The sequence below is a fragment of the Falco punctatus genome (assembly GCF_963210335.1).
Source record: "Falco punctatus genome assembly, chromosome: 4".
NCBI classification, from domain to species: Eukaryota; Metazoa; Chordata; class Aves; order Falconiformes; family Falconidae; genus Falco; species Falco punctatus.
The window spans coordinates 22029951-22043029 of NC_137583.1; the positions used below are offsets into that span (position 1 = coordinate 22029951).

The window sequence follows — 13079 nt, forward strand, 5'->3', positions numbered from 1 at the left end:
TAGAGAAGGGAATTGGGGATGGGGTTTGGCGAGCTGGTTTTATTTTCTTTGACTGGCTGTCACCCAGAAATTAAGAAATGGCCTGGAATATTTATATCAAGAGTAAAGGGAGAGATCTTCCCCTCCACAGAGGTTCATCAAGACTGGAGACCTCTGCTTTAGCTGTGGGTCTGTCACAGGCAGCGGTGGGGTTCGTGGTTCAGTGGCCAAGGTTGCTCCCGCCACTGGAACAGCTCTCAGCATCAGGCAGTGGTTATAACAGAAAAACCTGCTGACACTTGGCCAAACACAGGAAATAAAAATAGATTTTTAGAGTTTGGATGTACTAGTTTTGCTCATTTTATGCAGCCCAAAAGTGAACAAAAGCACTTTGTGTTTCGCTAACTGTTAGCTCGGGCTGTATTTCCCAGCAGAGTTAGTGCTATTTTTAGTAGTCTGTGGAATAATACAAAAAAGCAAGAAGAAACCAAGAGAGGATTTCTAAATTTATACAGACAATTGATTTGTATCGTCGTCATTTTTGAGCAGATAAGAAAAATAAATTTGCATGTTAATTTGCAATTAAAATTAATTAAAATTTGTCTGTTTAAAGGATAACAGTTAGGACATTTGTTCCAGAAATAGAAATGCATTATTAGAAACTTCTTCTAGAAGAAGATCCATTGTCACCTAGTGGTGACAAATGTTGACAAAATTCCTTGCTTGTACAACACAGGCTGGTTGGTGCCAGCCTCCTGCCCGTCGCCGTCCCCTTCGCATTGACACGGCTCCGGCAGGCAGGGAGTTTGGAAACCTCGTGGGCAATGAGAAGGCACTGGCTGCGCTGCGGGGGCGAAGGCAGCTGGTTCCCAGGGCTGGGCCAGGCTTGCCCTCCCTTACAGGGCAGGCTGCATTTCTGTAAACGCGGTGCCAGTAATTCCGTCCCTCTGAGTCCCAAGTCAGTCATCTAACGCTTGAAAGATAAAGACGAATATTTAAATTTGTCCCTTAGTAACATTTGCAGTGTTGAAGAAGAAATATTTTTAAAATATTACATTAACAGGACTTTTATGCAAACCTTACCTAGCTGAAAGTGCTTCCATTTATCACAATCAAGTCGGTGCCTGCTCGTGTGCCGTGTCGGGGCTGATGCTGGGCTGATTGCTGGGCAGCCTGATTGCAAAGTGCCTCGCCGAGGGCTCTGCCCCGGCGCATCGCTCTTCCGCGCGCTCCACTTTATTTACAGGGACCCATCGCCTTCCCGAGGTAATTCACAGGAATGTTCTCCCGTTCCTTTGAAGTGCACTCTGCTGTTTATTAAAGATATGAAACTTTAATTGAACCTCTGAGGGGCTGGGGAATACATTCCTGAGTTAAACAAGAAAGGTGCTGTTGTGTCTGTAGAGCCCAAGATGGCTGTACTCAGAAGCCAAACGCGGGCTAAGTGTCTATTTTAAAATAGGATCGCACTGGTATTACAGCCAGGCTTCATTTTAAAAATCAGCAGGTCTCAATTTTTCATTCCACATGGAGTATTCCTATAAAATCCAAAGATAATGCACTATCACAGTTGAAAAGAGAAATCATATATGTCGCTTCATAGTGTGAACAACAGGAGTGAGTAAAATGTGAGGCACGTTGTATTTCCACTGGCAAACATGTCCTGCTTATCTTTTGCATTCATATCTGAACACGTCCAGTATATCTTCGTATATATGACATGCTATTTTCTTTACAATGCTTTATCATTAAATTAGCAGGCTCGGGGGCTAGCTCATCAACAATTAATGTTCCAATTCCATTTAATTTCTATTAGTGATTTAAGTGGAAAAAAATTCATAACGTACCTCTCTGGATTGATTTACATGCACTGAGCTGCTCCTCTGGCTGCCGCCTGGGCGGACAGGAAAGTGCCACATCTGTGGGGGGGCGTACAGCTCGGGAGAGGGAGTGGGGGTCCCCGTCCCCCTGGCAGCTCCCGGGTTATGGGGGGGCTGGTGCAGCTGTGAGGCCCCCCACGCCTGGGCTGGAGAGCTGGCATCCCGGCTGGGACAGTCCGACCTCCTCCAATGCGCTCTTCGTAAAACCATCATGTGCTAGAAGGTTCTAAGTTATTACCTGGCTGGCTTCATGTTGAAATACATTCTGTGAATGCCAAAAAAATCCAAGTGCTTTACAACAGTCTCTTTGTGAAATTTCTGTTTTTCTCAAAAATCAAAGTTATTCTCAAACTGCAGAACATTTTTGCTGTCCTTCAGAATTACAGGCCCCTGTAGCTGACGAATAGCCCTGTTAATTTGAAAGAAACAAATGGTGGAGTTAGATGCTATCCAACAGGAATACTGGTCATCTAGAACTAAGAATAGTACCTATATTTGGAGGTTTTAAATTATTTCAATTGAGTCGAAGAGAGAAAAAGAGAAGACGCTTTCCTTTTGTGCTGATCATAATCTCTCACTCAAAATCTTTTAGAATTCTCAGTCTAGAGCTGTAGGAAGGAAACAGAGTTTAGGTGCTCACGGTTGGGCTTGACCCTATGCAGTTCGATATCAAGAATTATTACTATTTTTTTTAGAACTGTGTGTATAAATTACATGGTGGGTATTCTTCCTGTAGCCAGTGTTCAAACTGCCCACAAACTAACAAACATCCCAGTTCCCCACGGCGGGGCTGGGTGCAGGGCGGCACACACAGGGCTGCTATCTCATCTGCAAGAGCCCCGAGGTTTCTTTTCACATTTCTTCTACGATTTATGGCAGTAATTTTTTTCTAGATTTAGTTGTGAATCATTTCAGCTTTTTGCATTGAATACCTGCCATTTTTGTTGTGGTTATTTTGCTTGAATGTAATCATCCTGGAAAAACAGCTTTTCAGCATGTTTTTTGGGTTTTTTTTTAATGTTTTAAAAGCGCTGCTTGCTTTACAATGCCAGGCTTTTGAGCTGTAATCCGTAAAAGGAAAGGATACGGGTGCAGGGGATGAAATCAGATCCTGTAGGCAGATTGCTTTCCCCACCTGTGCCTTTTGTGCTGCTTTTTTGCTTGTTTTCAGCTGCAAGGCTCCGGAGTTACAGATCTCCTGATGTTGTTCGCAGTGGCTTTTTGTAACCAGCAGCACATGCTCTTGTTGACAGAACTGGGGTTCTTTCCCTGTCGCTGTGCTGTGGAAGCAGAAGGTGCCTCTTATCCCATTTGTTATCCTCAGACAGCTTTTCCTCCTTGGAGAGATAAATATCGTAGATGGTTATGGGGTGGTGGTAGGAACAGACTGCGCCGAGGCAGCTGTCGTGGTCAGTGTGAGCTCACACTCTGCTTCGATGGACAGAGGTTATGTGATGATGATAAATGCACTGTACAAAGTACAGGGTGTGCTGGGAAAACGATGTTTTTCCTCTGTCCCTCTCAATTCCCTCCCACAAATGCATGCCATCACCCCCCGTTCAACTATTTTTATGGATTTGTGGTGGTGAGGCTGCTTGCCGTGCAGATGGATGAAAGATGTAAATAAAATGTCATATAGGTGCAGCAGTCCCCAAAACTGCACATTTACGGTTTGGGACCTGTCCTCCTGAAGTGTGCGCCATATCCCAGCACAGGGATATGCCAAGGAATGCCAAGCAGCTCTCCCTTTTGCATCATGTAAGTGCTAGTGTATATAAGGAAAAAATACAAGGTAGTGTGGTTTTCTAGATTTCACAAGGCACTGAGGATGAGTTTTGGCTAGTGTTCTGCAAGGACTGGAGTTATTCCTGACACTGCCAGCTGGTACTTCCCATTGAGGAGAAAGGGCTTTCCGAGTTACTTTAACATTGGGAAATCCATTAAATAGCTAAATGTGTATGGCACTGAAGAATGAGAATGACCCTAAAGCCTGAAGTAAGGTGTCCACTAGGGCCGTAACACTTGCTGAAGCTCACAAGGAAAAGGATTTAAATTTGAATGCCAGACAAGCCTGGCAGCTCGCTGAGGGATATGGACTGGAAAGGAGGTGGAAGGAGGGAACAAATATCCAACGCTGTCTCCTCCATTTAATAAGGAGGTGGCTGTTGTCTGGATGCCCCATCCCTGGCGGCACCGTTCCCGCCTGGAAGGGCAGCAGGTACCCGAGGGTGCCATCCCCACCACAGCACCTTTGGGATCCTGTGGGCCATCCCAGCCCTGCAGTGAACACCAGCCAGAGCCTGATAGGAGCACCCAGGTGTTGAGAGCCACTGCTCCTGCAGTACTGTACTACTTCTCTTTAAAATGCACTTTGGATTTTTTACATCAGAATTAAAACAGTAATAGTAGGAAAGAACTGAAATAGTCCTGGAATAAAATTACCATCAGCAGCAGCTGTATAGCCCAATTAAACTTTAACATTTCACAGGTGTTGTCAGGAAATGCATATCATCTCCTCAGACAAATTAGCTTGCTTCTGAATTCCTGAGACTTTCATCCAAAAGCACATTTTTAAGCCTTGAAATTGGAAGAAAAGTACAAAATCGTCTGAAATGCAAACACATAGATGTGCCATGACACTGGAAGTGTTCTCTAAGCTACAAACCCAGTGTCTATTTTAGTCTTATATTTTCTCCCCCATCCCTTCCACCTGCACAGCTAAGTCAGATGTGAAGTCACCCAGGAACAGCAGGAAAAATAAGGACTGTCTGTGTGGAAATGGTCTTGGATTCAGGATGGAGAGATCTCCACTGCACTGGTGTTTCTCTTATAAAGCGGAGACGGCAGGACTCACAGCATGCCCTATAGATCTGTATATGTAGGTAGGTTATAATTGCAGTGGGAGCCATGTGATTTTTCCAGATACAAGTCCTGATTTTTAAGTGGCTGGAGTTTGCCGTAGGGCTGGTAAGGCAGCTGCCCTCGCAGTGGTGCCTGGAGCAGTGTCCTACAGCCCCACGTACCCTTCCCACTGGGAGTCCAGTGGATTGTCACCTTGGGATAAGAGCTCTGCTCACAGCGTCAGACAAAAAAAAAAACATGGGAGCAATAAAAGGAATGAATGAAAGAAGGTAAAAAATCCATTTTTCCTCCCTCTCATCCCTGTCTCCTGCTCTGGCAGGTGAATAACATTTTAATAATGCACTCTGCCTTAATTTCCTAAATACCCTGTTAGAGCCACGTGGTACTTTGCAGCCTGCTTTGCCAAAGGGGACCGAGTTCCTGCCTTGGCAGCGGAGGAAGCACCAGAAGGAACGGCTCTGATGGGTTCTGCTTGCCGACGACCAGTCTGTAGCTGGCCAGCGGTGGGCAGGCGGCTCCTTGGCCAGCTCCCTCCCTCCCGTGCTATTTAGCCACCGTGTCTTCTCCCCCCCCGCTGCCTGGCTGCTGAGGAGTGGTTCTGGGGGCAGCCGCATCCCCTCTGCTAATGTGTCTGGGCTGTGGTGGCACAGGCACAGGCATTGAGGAGCTCCTCAGCCATCTTGAGGTGGGTGATGGAGACCGTGGTTTCTTCAGGGCGGTCTCCTGCCTGAAAGCTGGCGTCTTCCAAGGTGATGCAGCTGCCTGAATCTGGTCAGGCTTTTGTGGGAGACATGAAAGGCTCTTCCTCTGCCAAGTTTGCAGTCTTGATTGCAGAACGTGGAAATACCCTCGGGGGAAAAGATCTCAATACGTTCTGATGTCAGCAAAACGCTGCTGCTGCTCCCTGACGTTGGCACCCAGCTTGCCCTTGACACCGCTGGGCAGTAGCTGTTCTTGGCTTGGCTGAAGCTTACCCGGCAAATGTTTAGCACAGAGTCTGGAGAAATTTAGGCAAGGTTGCAAAGATTTGGCAAGTCACGATCGGGAGAACAGAGAGGATTTTCTGTGATGTTAACTGTAACAGACCCTTCCAGCCCTTCAGGGCTGCAGTGTTAACATGCAGGGGGCTAACAAGTAGCGTGTCCCGTAATTCTCATTTCTGTGATATGTAAATGCTGGAGAGTTGACAGACCTGTGGGTGTCCTGCTATATGTGCTGGCAAGGACATGACTGTGTAGAGAATATTTGTATTGTTAATAAATGCATTTAATTTTGGTGACTGATGTTGTGCAGCAGGTACTCTTTGTATAATGTAGCAGCAGTGCTTATCTGCAATTAATGGGTCGGAAGAAAGATGATGTAACCTGCTGTTGCACCAGAACAGGTAATCTACAGGTCAGCAAGTAAAGATAGACTTGATGTAAGCATCATACTGAGCGTTTTCAGCTTTAAAAATCTTAACTGTGAAAAAGTAAAGAAAAAAAGCCTTTTCTTGTATCCTCTTTGCAAAGCAGGGGGCTAGGAAGCAGCGCTGGAATCACGAGCCACCATAAGCAGCCCTGACTTACCCAAACATCTCTGCAAACTTGTGGTGTCTCAGTTCTGCACTGGTACATCCTGGTGGCCTTCCTCTGGGCTGGGGCAGCCCCACAGCCACCGTGCAGCCCGGCCGCTCCTCGCCTGGCCCGTGGCCAGGCACAGCCGCGCAGTCAGGATTTAAACTGCAATCATCAATTAGCTGATAATCACTGTTGGTGAAATTATATGTGCCGGTTTTAAGACAGTACAGTGACTAGAAATGTAGCCATTTATCATGAATATAATGGCCTTTTTGTGTGCACAAATTTTTAAACACAATTTCATAAAGAGGCTGCCACGATACGTGATTTAGTGGGGCAGTAAAAACAAAGACATTACCCGAAGTGTATATGATCTCTGCGCATCTAAATCCTCGAAGTTAATAGGAGCCTCGATTAGCTTCAGTGCTTGTAAAACTTTTTCTAATGGCTATTTGTTCCGCGTTTCATTTTCTAGAAGGTGGTGAACCTCCCTTATTATTGCTTTCCTTATTTCACAAGTTACCTGCAAAAATCCTGAATATTCAAAAGCAAAACGTAACAGAGCCATAAAGAAATTCTAATCTTTGGCAGATGGTGTGGAGCACTGGTTCAGATTTTCCTCTGGCAGTAAATGGGAAAAGAGCCCACACTACACGCCTGTTAGAAATGGGCCATGTTTAAAATGAATGGATTAATTGGGCAAGTAATGATGTATAGAACAGCTCTGTGCTAGCACGGGAACACTTGCGAATTTATTGCAAAAACTCAACCAAGCCTTAGCATCTATTTTATGTTCACAGGGGTGATGGGAGAGTACGAGCCGAAAATAGAAGTGCAGTTCCCAGAAACGGTTCCATCTGCAAAAGGAACAATGGTGAAACTGGAGTGCTTTGCCTTGGGGAAGTAAGTTTTGATCCATCATTACTGTTATTCCTCCAGCTCTTCACTTCCATCGTGCTGTATCGTAGAGTGTGCAGGATTTCCTAACCGTTCGCTTTCCTCAGCAGGAGTTACTTAGTGCAGGCGTTCACAACAGGCTAAGGGCTTGGGGAGCAGGGGCTTTGCTCATCAAAAATGCAAAGTCCCATGGAAGAGAGGAGATGTAACTTACCTTGTGAAGGTCTGTTTGTGCATAGCCTTTTTTGAGGTCTCATGCAACGCGTAAAACATGTCTCTTGTTTCTAAACACTGGCAACACTTCCAGAACTGACATGTGGGATTGGTAGGAAAATGATTGTATTGCCACAGCAGAACCCCAAATTCAACTCTGTCAAAACAGCATTTTAATGATACAAAGTCTCCTGCTTTTAAGACTATGTGAGCAATTCACCACAAGTATATGTGTGTATATTTATATTCCATATAAGCCACCTATAATAAAATTGCTGCAGATCCTAGAGCCTTCAGAATGGCCATGTCTTCATCATCCTCAAACATGAAGCAGCATTAAGTTGATCAGATGAGCTTATCTGGACAAGACCCAGAGCTTTTTCTGAGCATCTTACCTTGCTTTATTTTTCTTACTTAGCCCTGTTCCTACAATTAGCTGGAGGAGAGCGGATGGGAAACAGATACCCAGAAAAGCCAGGAGGCACAGATCAAGTGGACTTCTTGAAATCCCAAATTTTCAGCAAGAAGACGCTGGACTCTATGAATGTGTAGCCGAAAATGTGAGAGGGAAAAATGTGGCACGAGGACAACTGACATTTTATGGTAAGCAGACTGCCTGCTTTCAGGGGCTTTTATTGTCTCAAGTGCAATATGCAGTAAATATTCTGTGAGAAAGTAATTTGGGGGGTATTTTAAAAATTACTTCCTTTTATAAACAGCACATCTCAAAAAAGGTGTAATTTGAAATAAAACCTGTCTGAATGGTGCATATTAATTGAGAATCAGAGTAGTTGGAACAAAAGCACATCGCTGGAAGGACATTGGCATGGTAACGTGCAGAAAGCACTTGCAGACGGCTCGCTTGCCTTCCTGCAGCTGGGAGGGTAAAACAGGTATTCCAATGGAGCATCCTCCTGGTTACAGCTTGGGATTTATTACTTATGTGTTGCCCCAGCTCATGTTAATAAATGTTAATTGCTTATAACCAATTAAGGAATGTTTCAAGAGGGGTCACTGGCTGCACAGCCTGGAAAGTTGGGGTTTAACCCTTTCGGAGCCAGCAGACTCCTCTTCACCCAAAGGCTTTCTACACCTACTCTTCTCACACTGAAATCAGAGCCACAACATAAAACTTGAGCTTCGTGGGCCTTCTGTATTAAATAAAAGATGTGTTAGTACCACTAATCCTGATACCAATGTCTGCCCATCCCCAGATTTCTGCTGGAAACAGCCCCATCTTGCAAAGCAAATTAAATGTTTCTAGGCAATGAACCAAGCTTGCAGGGGAAGTGTTACCTGTTCTGGGTTACTGTGGGTTCACCCACATAGAGGAGATGAGAGTCACGGGGAGGGGATTTAGAGGTATGAATGGGCTGTTGGTTTGGTACTTAGTGTCTGTCTGGTATTTTTGGAGGTGAGAAGGCTGCAGGTTACCTACCCTGCCTGCAGGCGTGCAGAGACCTCCCCACCACCATAAAAATGTTTTGTTGCTGCCCTGTTACCATCTTCAGAAGCATAATGGAGCATTGTTCTCTGCCAGACATGTGGAGAGAAATTCAGTCTCTTCTCCCCCACATGCTCCTGAGGGCCCAGCTTCTGTCAGCAGGGGAGATGGGGTTGCATTCCAGAGGTGAGAAGACTGGTTTTGATTTATAGTATGTTTGCCACAGAAAAAGAGTTTGGGAACTTAACCCTCCTGGCAAAACTGGATTACATTTGGTGAGTAATATTTTTTTTTACGAAAGGCATATGTAGGGATGTTTCAAAATTGGAAATATTTCTAGAAGACATTTCATTTAGAAATCAGAACTTTGGGGGCTTCCATTTCAAATGAAAACTTCCCTGTTTAAAATTGAGTCAAATATAAAATGAGAAAACATTAAGGAGGAGTAAAATGGCAAGAACAACGTGAAAGCTTTCATGTTAGGGAAAAAATCTGGGGTTGATTCAACCTCTTTTCTTTTTTAATTAAAAGATTTGAAGGTTTCTTTTTCTGTTCATCAAACGACGCGTGTTTCTCCTGATTTTTCCCATGTGGACGGTAAATGAAAAGACTCATCAGTTGCACAGTTTTGCTCAGCCCACGGCCAGACCTGCCTTCCTTGCAAAGCACTAAATCGGTCTACTCCCACCACAGCATATATTAAGTTATAATCTAATTACTGTAATGAATTTACCAGTCTGGATCCCGTTGCTGGAGGACTGCAGATCCTACACAAAAGCTGTCACCATGGCTAGGGCTGGTTTTCACACTCGAGATGGCATTTCAGCAAAGAAGCTCAAGATTTTTTGGGGGAAAGGAGTGTCCTCCTCTCTGTGCTCCTGGGAACTATCTTTACGTCTGCTTTTCTTCATGCGAGCAGAGGAGTTCCCTGGGGAGAGGATTTAGCCTGCCACCACTGCTAGGTACTGGTGTTAAAGATAATTGACTGAAATACCATCCTTGTTGTCTTGAGGATGACAAGTTACTAGTTTCTAAGTATTCGGTTTTCAAGGATAACTTGTTTGGCAGCCACCTAGTACTGAAAACAGATCACTTAAAAAAACCCTTGCTTTCCGTAAGCTAGGGTCCAGAGTTTCACATGACAGCAAAGGTTTTTTAGGGAAAGTAAATTAACTATAAACATTTTATACAAATCATGAAACTGAAAGTCATTTTCCATAATAATTTTTCTTTTTAAATCTGAGAAGTGTTATGTCGTTACTGAAATACAGCTGTAATGTTGGCAGAGCTTTTGGGGTTGCTTTTGGTGGGTCGGGGCTGGTACCCAGAGAAGGGAGCGCTCCAGAGGATGTGATATGGGTGGTCGGACGTGCTGCCTGCACACGGTGATATGCTCTGTCACGATGCGTGCCCTGGAGATCACAATCTGGCTCCAATGGTGACTCCTTTAAACCTGGTTATCTACCTCTTTGCATAGTGTAAAATAAAAAAAAAAAAAAAGAAAGAAATGAAAAAGAAAATTAAATTCAAATTTCCCTGCTTGCTGTAGATAACCCAACATTGCCTTCGTTGTCAGCTTCTTTCAGTGCTCCTGGAAGTTGTCAGGGAAGGTTGACTTTTGCTGTATTTCATTCTTGTATCAATGTTTATTTTTTCCTCTCTTAGCATATCAGTGACACTGAAGTTGTTTGACATTCTTGTTGCAGCAGGAAAGGTTAATTAAACGTGCAAGATCTGTTTTTCCTCCATTTTCTGTGCTTGGAGTCCCTGCAACAGCCGTGTTTTATTGCTCTCCAAAAGCATTTGTTCTGAGTCCTGTATGTCCTACTTGATAGATAGACCTTCACAATAGAAAATGTGTTAATGTTAATGCAATTACAGTGACTTATACCTGTACTTATAACTCTGAATGACACATCACTTGTTTTCTTGCTGTAAGTCCCTTGTTCTGTCTGCCATTCCCAAGCAGATACCGTGTACCTCAAATCACCTCCTGCGAATTAGCAAATGAAACTGCAAAACCTCGTCTTTTCCACCCTCATTTAACAGCCACACATGCACGTCGCGCTGTGTTCCTGCCTTTCCAGCTTGTTCCCTGCAGACCCCGGGCCCCCCAAACACCTGTGGCTGGGGCAGGTGAGGTCCCTGGCGTGAGCCAGCATCCCCTCGGGCAGAGCCAGCCCAGCCGCGCTGGTGCTCCGCGGGCTCTGCCTCGGGTACCTGCCTTCCCGCTGAACTTGGCAGCCAGCGGCCGCCATGCTGCCAGCTGTGTGTTTTGATCCGCAGCATTTCGGAAGCACTCCCATTGACCTGATTGTATTTTTATTCTGTCTGCTCATAAATTTTAAATTTGATAACCCTTGGCAAGGAAAAGATTTATATCCTGAGCAAGAAGCAATGCCAATTTTTCTCGGGGGGGGGGGGAGGTTGTTTTGGGGTTTTTTTTTTTGGCAGAAGTACAGTAAATATTAACTAGCTAATTTAAAAAGAACTTGCCCTTTCGTTCATAAAACCAGCATCAAGGAGATGCTAATGTATTATTGTTGTGGACGTTCACGTGTTTCATTCACGTTAAGTCCAGGTGCTGTTTCAGTCAGATCTTCCTTTGCCGGGGAGACCGTTGCAGCCCAGAGGTGGCCCTGAGCGTGGGACAGGAGGCACTGGGCAGGTGCCACAAGCACAGAGAACTCATCAGTTGCTGCGGCTGCTCTTCCCTGTGCTCAAAGCCTTCCCCACAACGGGCGAGAGCCTTGCAGCTCCGCTGATGTACCTTGGCCAGGTTCTCCCTGCTGGCCATCATCAAAGGTCTGCATACCACCACAGTGGCGTATTTCTCTCCTTTTTTTTAAAATAGAAGTGTTTTTTTTCATGCAAAATGTGAAATGAGATGGCCGTGCCTGTGCTTACTCCTCGGGCTGTGTTTCAGTGCGCATTTGCATTTGCCTGTATTGACTCTGTCTGATGAGACATCACAACATCTTGATATCCCCACCCCAGTGACATGTATGCTCTGAATAACAGAAGACAGGGAAAATAGTTGCTGGTCAAGGTGATCCAAATATAAGCAGGTTTGATGGAGCTGGTAGTAGCAGCACCAGGGGAGGCTGCCCCCCTTGCAGGCACCCCCGCACAGGGAAGGGTGCTTGGGGCTGAGGAGCTGCACCACCACTGGGAACATCTGGCTGCCAGATTGACGACCAAACCCATGTGGTTTGGCACTGCGCTTTCCCATCACATCAGCACTGTCTTACGTGGCCTGGAAGAGAGGGAAAATACCCAGGTACTGACAAGGCTTGGTTTTGGCCCGTGTGTCACGGATGCAGGTGCTGACTCGTCATTGCCTCTGTTGCTCCAGGATCCTGCAGCATCTCTCACCTGAGCTCATCCCATCCCTGCCCAGCACCTTGCTGGCAAGCCAAGGCAAGGAAGGGAAAACTGCAGTTAAAATGGTTTCTAAAAGTCAGCACAGCAGCACCTGCACTAGCAGAGAGACAGACTTATTTGTAAGTAATTACAGTTCTTTTGCAGCATTTTGTAAGATACTCAGCAGAAGCTATTTAACTGGCTGGACCGCTTTTCAGATTAAATACTTCTCAAATCATAGTCCCACCAGGAATTTATGCAGCTTCTTAATTTTGCAGTGAATAGAGTCCCCCTTTCATCAGTGGACCTGTGTTTTATTGGTGCAAGAACTACTTTATGCCACTCTATAAAACAACCTCAAATGTAAATCATATTATGTTCTTGATTATGGTTAGAGGTCTAAAAAGGAAATTTGCATAAGTGAAAATTAGGCAGTTGTATCTCTCCGTTTAGGTCCCAGATCACAAATAATTTGCTGAAAATTCAAAGCCACTTGAAATAAAATTAGTTCTGAGCTGATAAAAATACAAGAAAATTCATATAAATAGGACAAGTATATATTATTATTGATTAAAATTTATATGCCTCACTAGAAAGCCCAGTTTGCTACCTGTTATGCAGATGCATTGCCAGTTGATTTCTCACCTTCAGGCATCTCCCTGTTCATTTGATTTAGAGTTCTCAGATCCTGTGTGGTTTCAGGGTACTGTGCCAATTTAACTCTTGGTTAACCACCACTTAAACACTGGGCAGCAGCCAAATCCATCCTGCCAGAAAGGGCTGGTTGGTCTTGGGAGCAACCGTTGCGGTGCCCAGTCTTGGCTGGTTACACTCGCCCTGGGGAAGATAGCTGCTTGTGGCGGGGTGGGGGGTCTTGGTTCC

The 13079-nt window shown here is 45.0% G+C and overlaps 1 protein-coding gene and 1 long non-coding RNA gene across 5 annotated transcripts in view; one reads left to right on the forward strand and one right to left on the reverse strand.

Annotated features, from left to right (window-relative positions):
• On the reverse strand, positions 1–7074 carry LOC308062793. Its single transcript, XR_013927700.1, has 3 exons — positions 2995–7074; positions 1827–2268; positions 1–1289 (listed from the first exon to the last, which is right to left on the reverse strand). It is a non-coding gene; the product is annotated as an uncharacterized lncRNA (long non-coding RNA).
• Positions 1–13079, forward strand: part of LOC308062775 (contactin-4) — a 357825-nt gene that overhangs the window by 271605 nt on the left and 73141 nt on the right. For all 4 annotated transcript variants that reach the window (XM_080384699.1, XM_080384697.1, XM_080384696.1 and 1 more), the window contains 2 exons: positions 7081–7183; positions 7809–7993. In XM_080384699.1, the coding sequence (XP_080240825.1) occupies positions 7081–7183; positions 7809–7993 (288 nt within the window). The remainder of the gene's footprint in view (positions 1–7080; positions 7184–7808; positions 7994–13079) is intronic.